This window comes from Camellia sinensis, chromosome 1, assembly GCF_055761805.1.
Source record: "Camellia sinensis isolate YWXY chromosome 1, ASM5576180v1, whole genome shotgun sequence".
Lineage (NCBI taxonomy): Eukaryota > Viridiplantae > Streptophyta > Magnoliopsida > Ericales > Theaceae > Camellia > Camellia sinensis.
In genome coordinates this window covers 47299367-47310287 of record NC_138961.1, presented here as the reverse complement: position 1 = coordinate 47310287, position 10921 = coordinate 47299367, and the positions used below count along the sequence as shown (strand labels likewise).

At 30.7% G+C, this 10921-nt stretch overlaps 1 protein-coding gene across 1 annotated transcript; it reads right to left on the bottom strand.

Moving 5' to 3' along the window:
- Positions 1 to 2947: 2947 nt before the first annotated feature.
- Positions 2948 to 4116, bottom strand: LOC114268004 (L10-interacting MYB domain-containing protein-like). The gene is made up of 3 exons (XM_082878798.1): positions 3706 to 4116; positions 3490 to 3577; positions 2948 to 3426 (listed from the first exon to the last, which is right to left on the bottom strand). Exons 1-3 carry the CDS (start codon positions 4114 to 4116, stop codon positions 2948 to 2950), a joined length of 978 nt encoding a protein of 325 aa, XP_082734924.1.
- Positions 4117 to 10921: the final 6805 nt, after the last annotated feature.

Sequence of the window (10921 nt, the reverse complement as noted above, 5' to 3'; positions counted from 1 at the left end):
AATTTTTCGATTTTTTTTTTTAAATTTATGTTTTTGTCTTTTTTTTGTTTTTTTTTTACATTAATTAGTTCTTGTTCTTTATTTTTATTGGTATACAATAACTTTTTTTTTTATTTATGTGTTTCATTTATTTGTAAATTACGTCGCGAATGGTAATTTATGTTTTCATGGTTTTTTTTTAAATGTTTTTGAATGTGGCGTAATTTTGTTGTTGTTTTTTCAAAATTTACGATTTTGTCATTGTCTTATTCACTCACATTAATTTGTTTTTATATTTAAAAAATAGATTTTCTCTCGTTTTATTTATTTGTAAATGACGTGGCAAATGGTAATTTCTGTTTTTTTTTTTTTTTTTGTATGACGCCTATGTTTGTGGTTCTTCTTTTTTTAATTTACGTTTCTATAATTTTTTTAAATTTGTATACAGTAATTTGTTTTTATAATTGACATATGTGTTTTCATCTGTTTTATTTATTTGTAAATTACGTGGCAAATGTTAATTTCGGTTGGTTTTTTTTTTTGGAAAAACGTTTTTTTTTTCAATTAGTCAAAATACAGTGGAAAATCATATATTGCCGTGGCACATGACCAAAAATGAGGGTCTGTTTTGGTTTTCTTGTTGTTTTCAACTTATGTTTTTAATTGACGTCGCACATGACCATTTTTGTATTAGTTTTCTTTTTTATTTTTTGTTATTTGTTTCACCTTTTTTTGTTTTTTGAAAAGAAAATATCTACCTTGGATTTTGGTTTTTCAAAGTTAGGCACAACACCAACTGGAAGGGGCTACATTCCCGTGGAAACTCATACATATTGTACACGATATATTTTTTTGAATGCAGTCTGTTCCACGTGTGTCATCAGTAATGTTACAACCATACGAAAATTAATTTGACTATTATATATTTCCTAACATTCCGTTATTACGCATGTAACATAATTTGTCGCGTATGTAAAGGAGCACCAATGCCATATGGGGGTCCTCATCCCCAACCATTAAACCATCCTCGCCATGTTCAACTTCTGGTATGGCATTTACTATTGTCATAGCCTCTTCCTCGTCACAGATTGGATGCATAGTTGTTGGGTTACCTGTGTTTCGCCGTGTATGATTATGTAATGCCAGTAACGCACCTACTAACTGAACTTGCACATTTGCAAAGTCATACCGAGGCATGTCTCGAATAAACCCCCATCGATTTTTCCAGGCACCGAAAGTGCGTTCCACCACACTGCGTAAGGACAAGTGCACTTTGTTAAATAATTCCCTTGGCGTGTTTGCCGTCCTGTTCCCTGCAATACGTCGAAATTCTTGTTGTTGGTAACGGTGGCCTTTGAATGGTGCTAAGTAACCTATCCGGTTTGGATAGCCAGAATCGACAAGATAATATTTGCCAGCAGACATGACAACAATGTATGACACGAAAACCAAACATTGTGCTTCATTTTCAAGTAACGCTATTTCCGAAAAAAAATGTATAGCCCCATAAATCTATTTCATGGCCATGTGTTACCTTCGTCAGGATGTGGAAATGGCACATTGTCATTCGTTAGCATCTCGTTGAATATGCGACTATCATGCATACTTCCTTCCCATCCGCACGAAATGAATATGAAACACATGTCAAAATCCACTGCGGCCATGATATTTTGCGTGTGATAGTATTTCCTACCAAAATATGTTGCCGCATCTGGCCCCGTAACCTATGCACTTACATGTGTTCCGTCTATTGCGCCAATGCAGTCCTGCAAACAACCCACTTCGTTTGTTGCTTAAACAGGTAACAAGTGTTTGGTTTTTCCCATACGTCATCTCCAGTTAATAATAAAAACAAAATAACTGACACTCTTTATTTATATGTCAATAATGTTTTCAGTAGTACCTTGAACGGTAGGTATTTCCGTCTAGACCGCATGTATGGATGCATACGATGCTGACTGTATGTAGGGCGGCAATGAACTACAGTGAACACTTTCATGGAAGTTAATACGTTATGCACGTGCCGAGACATAGTCTCCCCTGAATGTTGGAACCGTTCTTGAATTTCCCGATTTTGCTTCCCTTTCAACATATGGATAAATATTGCAACACTTTCTTCAACAGCTAAGCCATGTGGACGTTGCGGGACTTGTAACCCAAAATCATTTACTAATGTCTCACACAAGGCGACAAAAACTTCCTTCGGTATGCAAACATTTTTCTCAAATCGCCCTATATGGCCCGCATATAGTTCGGATATCCATGCATTCCCGGTCAGTATAGAATTGCGACATGGCATTTAGGCCATGTGTTTTGCGTACCACTCTGTCGCATGCTAGCATGCTTGTAGAAATGTGCAGTTGTGTTCTTGTTGCACCTGGACCGCCATTTGATTAAGTATTTCCCTTATTCCGTCATTGTTGCTTCTATCCCACGGATTCATTACGTCTTCGTTGATGCGAAACCTACAAGAGTGGCACTCTGTCAATTAGTTTGCTTCCCTTTCATTGACTCAAATTATTTGAAAAATTGCAATAAACAAATATATTAAAATTGGTTTTCATGTAAGCAATGCCGTCACCACTGTCAGTAGTAATGCATAATGATATGAGTTTCACAAATTGGTAACATGTTCAACTTGAATTCACCGGGGGGCGATAGTGGTAACAACCACAAAAGTAAACGTCACAGTAAACTACCAATTAAATTTGCATAATATAGACATACAAAAGCATCCCATTCATTTCTCCAAAAACATGCACAACCATGCTTCCATGAACGACAACCCATGCACTGAACTAAAAGTTTTGTGTACCGTAGGTAGCAATAAAAACCACAAAAAAAAAAAGGAATAAAAACATGCACACACAAACATCATGTTTTAATACAGTGCCAACATTAAGATAAGTAAAAGTTTTCATAATGCAACAGAAGGACAGGCATCTTCAACACTCTCAACACCGCTACATCACATCCGGCGAGCCCCAAACAGGTTTGCAAAAGGCACCGACGCAGTACACTGGAGCTGCTTGGCTGTAAGCCACCCTACGATAGAGTCGTCATCAGGCTGGCACATCATCACCTCCTGCAAATCGGCATTATCCATAAGTGTCGAGGCGAAGTGGAATAATGGCGTACCAAGCAGGGATGGAATGCTCGTTAGGCGATGCATGCACTCCGAAATAGCATACAGCGATTCGTTGCCTGTGAGGTGCCTCATCGCGACCTGCTGATTCTTCGTACGCACCACATCTGTCAGATTGTTCATGCTTTCTGCAATAACTGATGCTCCACTTGTTGCCTTCTTGGACTTTGAAACACTGCTTGATGGCGTCTTTCTTCTTTTCCCCTTTTCAATCGGAACATGCTCCAGTGAAGAATCTGAATCCACGTCCTGCACTCCTGCGGGTATCGGATCAGCAAATGGCTGGGCTCCCAAACTGTGCACTGAATCAGATGAGTCGTCAGCAGTTTCAACAAGTTTCTCTCCCAAGGTCTAGTGGTGCTTACCAGTAGCTGATGCCCCCATGAAGACTGTCTCCATCAACTCACGATGTTCCAAGGATTTTTTCCTGAACTTGGCACACATCTTGTTTACCTACAAAAATACAGATATATGAAAGAGAATTACATTACGTTTCATATAAATAATTAAAATTGAACTACAAACTACCAAACATGTACTGGTAAATGACAAATATGAAACTTGTTTGTACATGTACTTACCGATTCCATCTTGTCCCACCACTTCTCAGGCGCCTGAAACATACCGGTGTCACTGTCAAAGCCTATCCCTGACACTCCTTTGCTTGAATCCATCAACTTTGTCCACACTTGCCACTCTTTTTTCAAGCTCATGTACTTATTCTTCAACTGTTTCTGTCCATGTTTTCTTCTTGTTTTTTTCTCAAATTTCCTTGCCAAGGACTTGTACCCTGCTTGGCTGAGGACTAGGAAAGGACGATTTCCTTTAGTAATCTCATTTGCAATCAACTGTAGGAAAATTTGAATTGAGTCACTGTCCCATGAGGCCTTGTGGCTGAAATGATTATGTGTCTCTTCAAGACTGCTTGACTTGTCAATGACAATGCCTTTGCTTCTCGATTGGATACGCGGAGAAGTACGTGTCGAAGCCATTACTAATGTACGGTTACAAAAGATTACCATCACAAATTCGGTTGTTATATACACACGCATACGCCATGACACATTAATAACAACAAACAGAGATATAAGATGCTAAAGTTAAATTTGCATATAACCATTGCACATTAATAACGTACGTACACAGGTTCCATGGAAGTTAGTAGTGGACAAAAATATGATAGTTAGTAATACGGCTCCCATATGCGACAACATACTACCAACATACTACGAACATACTAACTACATACTAACAACATACTGACAATATACTAACGTGTTTCTACATATTGACAACATGGTAACGGTGCTTACATACGGCACAACAAAATGACAACGACAATGCAGAGCATATACACAATGGTCTTAAGGACGCGCAAGGATTGTTGAATGTCTATGACATCAGCCCGCAATTGCATGGCAATTTCATCTCCGGGTGACGCATAGTCTTGGTTCTCCCGGCTTCGTTCTTCACACCAACCAATCCAATGACACAGGGCTGATGAGTGCAAATTATGGAACTATTAGTTTCATGGGTTGTTAATGTTCATACAGTTATGACCGGTAAAGAATGGGTCACTCACCACAGGGCGGGGACAGACAAAGTAAGGACGACTTGGATTTTTGGTGGACCTGGAAATCTTAACAATACAGGGGCCATGTCCACAGGCACACAATCGTCATCGCCATGTACTGGAAGTTGCAGTAGAGGTGAACGACGCCATGCGACGCTTTAAATTTCAATTAAATTTACATGAATCAACATGAACACATACAAAGACTAACGCAATTTTATATTTGATTCTATGAACGAACTAGATTGTTTGTAAAAGTATTGTGCATCTTGAATTTAGGTATATTGGTAATATATTTTCGAATATATTTTTTAATATATTTGTGAATATATTGTTAATATATTTTGTAATAATTTATTTCTTTAATATATGTTTAATAAAAATTTTACTGACATATAATTTGTTAAATCTAAATTTTTAATATACATTTTAATATATTTTTAACATCTTTTTAATATATTTTTTAATAAACCCAATTTTTTAATATAGTTGTAATCGAATACATTTAATATATTTTTAATAACTTTTGAATATATTTACCTTCCTTCCCAAATTTAGTTTGTAATATATTTTTTAGTGAAATACGTTATTCACAAATAAGAATTGAGCATTGAGTATTGAGTACAAAATATATTAAAATTAATAAATCTATTTTGTAATATATTTTGAATATATTTTTTACTCAAATAAGTGTTTGAAAACTAAATTTTTGTTATATTTTTGAAAATATTTTTGAGTAAATTTTCTTTAAGATAATTTTAAAATATTTTTGAATATATTTTGAATATATTTTTTAATAATTAAATTTTGTCATATATGTTTAATAAAATTTTTACACTCTTTACTTTTTAAATCAAAATTTGTAACATATATTTTAATATATTTTTAATATCTTTGTAATATATTTTTAATATATTTGTTAATAAACCATATTTTCTAATATATTTGTAATATAATTTTTATATATTTTGGATAAAATTTGTTGTTAATATATATAGATAATATGTCTACCTTCCTTCCCAAATTTAGTTTGAAATATATTTTTTATCTAATTAATATATTGTTTACAAATGAGAATTGAGCATTTCTTATTGAGTAAAAAATATGTTCAAATTAATAAATCTATTTTGTAATATATTTTGAATATATTTTATCTGATATTTTGAAAATATTTTTGAATATATTTTTACTATATTTTATAATAATTAAATTTTGTCATATATGTTTAATAAAATTTTTACACTCTTTACTTTTTAAATCTAAATTTGTAATATATATTTTAATATATTATTAATATCTTTGTAATATATTTAATATATTTGTTTAATAAACCCAATTTTCTAATATATTTTTAATATAATTTTTATATATTTTGTAATTTGTTGTTAATATATGTAGATAATATATCTACCTTCCTTCCCAAATTTAGTTCGAAATATATTTTTTACAAATGAGAATTGAGCATTTCGTATTGAGTAAAAAATATATTCAAATTAATAAATCTATTTTGTAATATATTTTGAATATATTTTTTATAATATTTTGAAAAAAAATTTAAATATATTTTTAATATATTTTTTCATAATTAAATTTTGTCATATATGTTTAATAAAATTTTTACAGTCTTTACTTTTTAAATCTAAATTTGTAATATATATTTTAAAATATTTTTAATATCTTGCTAATATATTTTTAATATATTTCTTAATAAACCCAATTTTGTAATATATTTGTACTATAAGTTTTATATATTTTGTAATTTGTTGTTAATATATATAGATAATATATCTACCTTCCTTCCCAAATTTAGTTTGAAATATATTTTTTATGTAATTAATATATTTTTGACAAATGGGAATTGAGCATTTCTAAATTAGCAAAAATTCAGGCTTCAGCATTGACTATAAAAAAAAATTATAACAAAAATGTTCATGTTTTCCTTCATTTTGTAAATAAGACCAGATATATAAGATCTGATAATTGAGCATTTTGTAAATAAGAACAGATATGTAAGATCTGATTTTCCTTCAGTTTGAACATGTTTTCCTTCAGTTTGTAATCAACAGATCTGATTTTCATAAATAAGAACAGATTTTTTAATAAGAACAGATATATTTTATATATATATGTGTATATACATATCTGCCCCAAATGTGTGAGCTGTAACCCTAACATTCCGTGATAACCGAACAGATTTTTAACATAAGAACAGATCCAAAACCCAGATTTTTCACAGAGACAGATCGGTGCCACAAATGTGTGTAATGTAAGCGTAATCAACCCAATCATGACCGTAAAGAAACAGATCGGTCATGAACCGATGTCGTTATGAACCCATACTATGCAGATCGGACGCAAGGAAATGAAATCAGATAGGCCATCAAGCATTACCTGCAGATCGATTTGTGTTTGAGAGGGTTGGTTCTTGTTCGCCGCCGCGGATGCGTGCTCTGGTGTCGATCACCTCTACGAAGGTCGTTCAGATGTCCTCGTCGCCGCTGGTCTTTCCGAATAAGATAACTCGCTTGTTTTTCTCTTCAGCTTTCGAAAGGGTGTGTGTGTTTTGGATGAGGCGTTGTCCCTCAGATTGAGAGGGTTCTCTTCGGGGCATTTTGGTAAATTTACACCAATAAGGGTTTCAAAATACCCGTGAATTCCATTTTTTCTGGACGTGGCTGAAACAGCCTAATTTGTCGGGATGTGGTTAAATTAGCCCGAATTTTCCTTCCCAAACGATGCCCAAGTTGGTTTTGTTTTTGGAATTAACATTTTCAAATTTTTCCTTAACAACTTAGCACTCATTTGACATATCAAGATTTGGGATTAATAAGTTATTTTAGTTGTAAAAAGATATAATAGTTTAAAAAATTAATAAGATAAAGTATTACATTTAAATTATAATTATTTTATTTTTTCTCTCATAAAAGTAAAAAAAAAAAATCAAAAAGTATATCTCAAACGAGACTTTTTAGTCCCAGATTAAAATAGTCGAAAAATCAAAAAATTAAAAAACTAACCCACATCCTAAACGAACCTTTAACCAAAAAAATACATAAATAAAAGGGTCTCAATATTTTAATAAATAAATATTAAATATATTTATTCTGAGAACAAAAAAAAAATTTTCCACTGCTTGAGAGGTGGCTCTGTTTGGTAAGCCTCTCAAAATATAATTTTACCCATTGATTTGAGTGTATTGTTTGTTTGGAGCTTTCAAATCATAATTTTGCACCCATTTCTCAAACTCAATTCAAAACATAATCATTACTTTTCAAAACTCATAACCAAACACATAATTCAAAACTCTTTTCAAAACTCAATTCAAATCAATATTTTAATTTTTTAAATAATTTAAATATTTTAAAAATATTTTAATTTTGTTAAGATTTTAAATATTTTAATATTTAAATATGTTACGATTTTTTTAATTTTTTAATTTTTTGAATATTTTTAAATATTTTAATTTCAAAATATTACGATTTTAATTTTTTAAAATTTTAAATATTTTATAAAAATAAATTTAAACTCTATTTTATAAAAATATTTTTAAATATTTTAATTTTTTTGTTATGTATTTGGTTACGATTTGAGTGTAGAGTTGTGAAAGTAGTATGGAGTTTCGAGTTATGTGTTTGGTTATGAGTTTTAAAAATAATTTCTTAATTGAGTTTTGTTTTATGTGTTTGGTTACGATTTGAGTGTAGAGTTATTTTTAAATTTAAAATATTAACATTTTAAATTATTTAAAATTTTTGAATATTTAAATTATTTAAATTTTTATGATTTAAATTTTTTGAATATTTATTTTAATTTTTTACTTATTAAATTTTTTAGATTATTTAAATTATTTAAATATTTATGATTTAAATTTTTTGAATATTTATTTTGAAAAAAAATTATTTCCTTGGTAGTATTTTCAATTAAAAAATTGATTAATGTTAGTTTCTATTAATAATAATTTTTTTAATTGAATTTTAAAAAGAGTTTGGCTATGAGTGTTCATCAGAATTTTCAATAGTGTGAAAGTAGTGTATTTTATTTTGAGTTATAACAATTTGAATTAAGTTTTGAAAACTTTTTCCAAAACTCATAACCAAACAAATTTTCTTACTTCACATGTCAAATTAAACTCAATTCAAAACTCAATTCAACACTCTATTCAAAAGTCATAATCAAACAAATTTTCTACACTCAAATCATAATTCCACAACTCACAAACTCAAAATACAACTCATACTTTCAAATTATATTTATAAAACTCTACCAAACGCAACCTGTTTTCTGAATTTCAGAAAACTGAAACTAAACACATTAATTACTTCTTTATTTTTTTCATATTTTTTCGTAATGAGTAAAAAAATCAACTTATAATTCGTACCCAAAAAACTCTTAGTTGAGATGATTTATGAATTTTTTTTATAGTTGAATAAATGATTGTGATAGAAAAAGTGATTGTTTGATGAGTAGAATGTGACATTTTATCTTATTAACTATTATAATTTTTTGTTTTTATTGATTATTTTAACCAAAAAAACTCTTACCAAACACCCCATGTATATATGAAGAAGTTATTTAGTGGTGTTTTGAAAAGTTGATAAAAAACTAGCTTTTTAATTTATTTATTTTTTTTTGTAGTTTTTTAACTTTTTTTTGTGACTTTTTGTGTAAAAAAAAAAAAAAAAAAGCTAAAAATCAACTTTTTTGAAAGTTTCCAAAATACTCCTCAGTGATCCAAGAACATTGCTCTATTCCACGCAAATCATGGCACATGTCATGCTGTCTCTTTATAAAAGGCAAAAAGTGAGGGAAGCTACTATCTTAACCAGTAAAATGCATATTACAGCACCGTTTGAATTTACCCCTACAGCAAACTATAATTTCTCGTATATATGATAATGCAATTGTACTTGAAAAATAGAATTAATTACATAATTTTATGAGTAAATTACAAACACACCCCTTGAGATTTACTTAAATTAGAAATTACCTCATGTGGTTCTAAAAATTACATTATGCCCCTTAAGGTTTCTAATTTCATAACAAATATGTCATTTTATTAATAAATTATCAAGTTAATTAACAGTATCTAATTATGTTAAAATTTTATTTCAATTAATAATTCAGATAATTTTATTATTGTATAGGTGAACAATTAGAAATATTACTTTTTCAATTAATTCTGTTAAATAAAAAATTCTGACAGGAAAGTATTTGTAATTTTTCAAACTACAAAGAACAATCCATATTTTAAATAAATCTCAATTTTATTATGTATTAGTGATGTATCACCATTATACTAATTTTTTACTCCATTCAGCTGAGGCAATAACGTTAGTCCCACGTCCAACTGAAAAAACCTTCAATCCCACATTCAGCTAGCTGCTCTATGCATATGTACCTCAACTTAATTTTTATTGATTTAAACAATAAATTTTTTTTTTTTTTGGATCGACAAAGAGAAAAATTTATTGATGAAACACATACAAAGTATGATAGAATACATCAATAAAGAGGAACTTGGAGCTAATTCAAGCTCCAACCTCCTAGTTGCTTAGCAAACCAAAAAACTAAACAGACAACAGCAACACCAGTACATTTGTGTCCTCCACAAAACTAAAGTGAACAAGCAGCACCAGTTCAATTTACACCCTTCCATCAGAAAGCACCCATGAGGTGTTGAGTCACAGCATCACTGCACAGACCTACAAACTGTGCCTCCACTAAACTAAAAGTGAACAAAACAACACCAGTACTATTCACACCCTTCCACCAATACATTTCCTAATCCGATAAATATTGAACAAAAAATCAGTAATAGAGAAGTTGAGGTCTTTGAATGAAGCCTTGAGCCAAATAGCAACTCTGAGGATGATTAATTCCTGCAACTCTCTCATCTCTGGTTGAGCACCATTAAACACATAATCATTTCTATACTTCCAAATTGACCAAAGAGCTAAAAGTGGAATAGCCTTCCAGATTCTCCCATCTGCTTTGTTAAACTAGATTCCAGCCTATCATTGCAGCAGACATTCGACTGAGTTTGGCACAACCCAAAGCATACCCCACCACTATAACAGACCTGTCCACACCCTCCAAACCATGGGGCACCAAATAAGGACATGTTCTATTGTCTCAGGCTCATTTTTGCAAAACACACAGTTAAAAGATACACTCCTATCCAATATCCCAATCCTCTGTAGATACACACAAGTATTTACCTTATG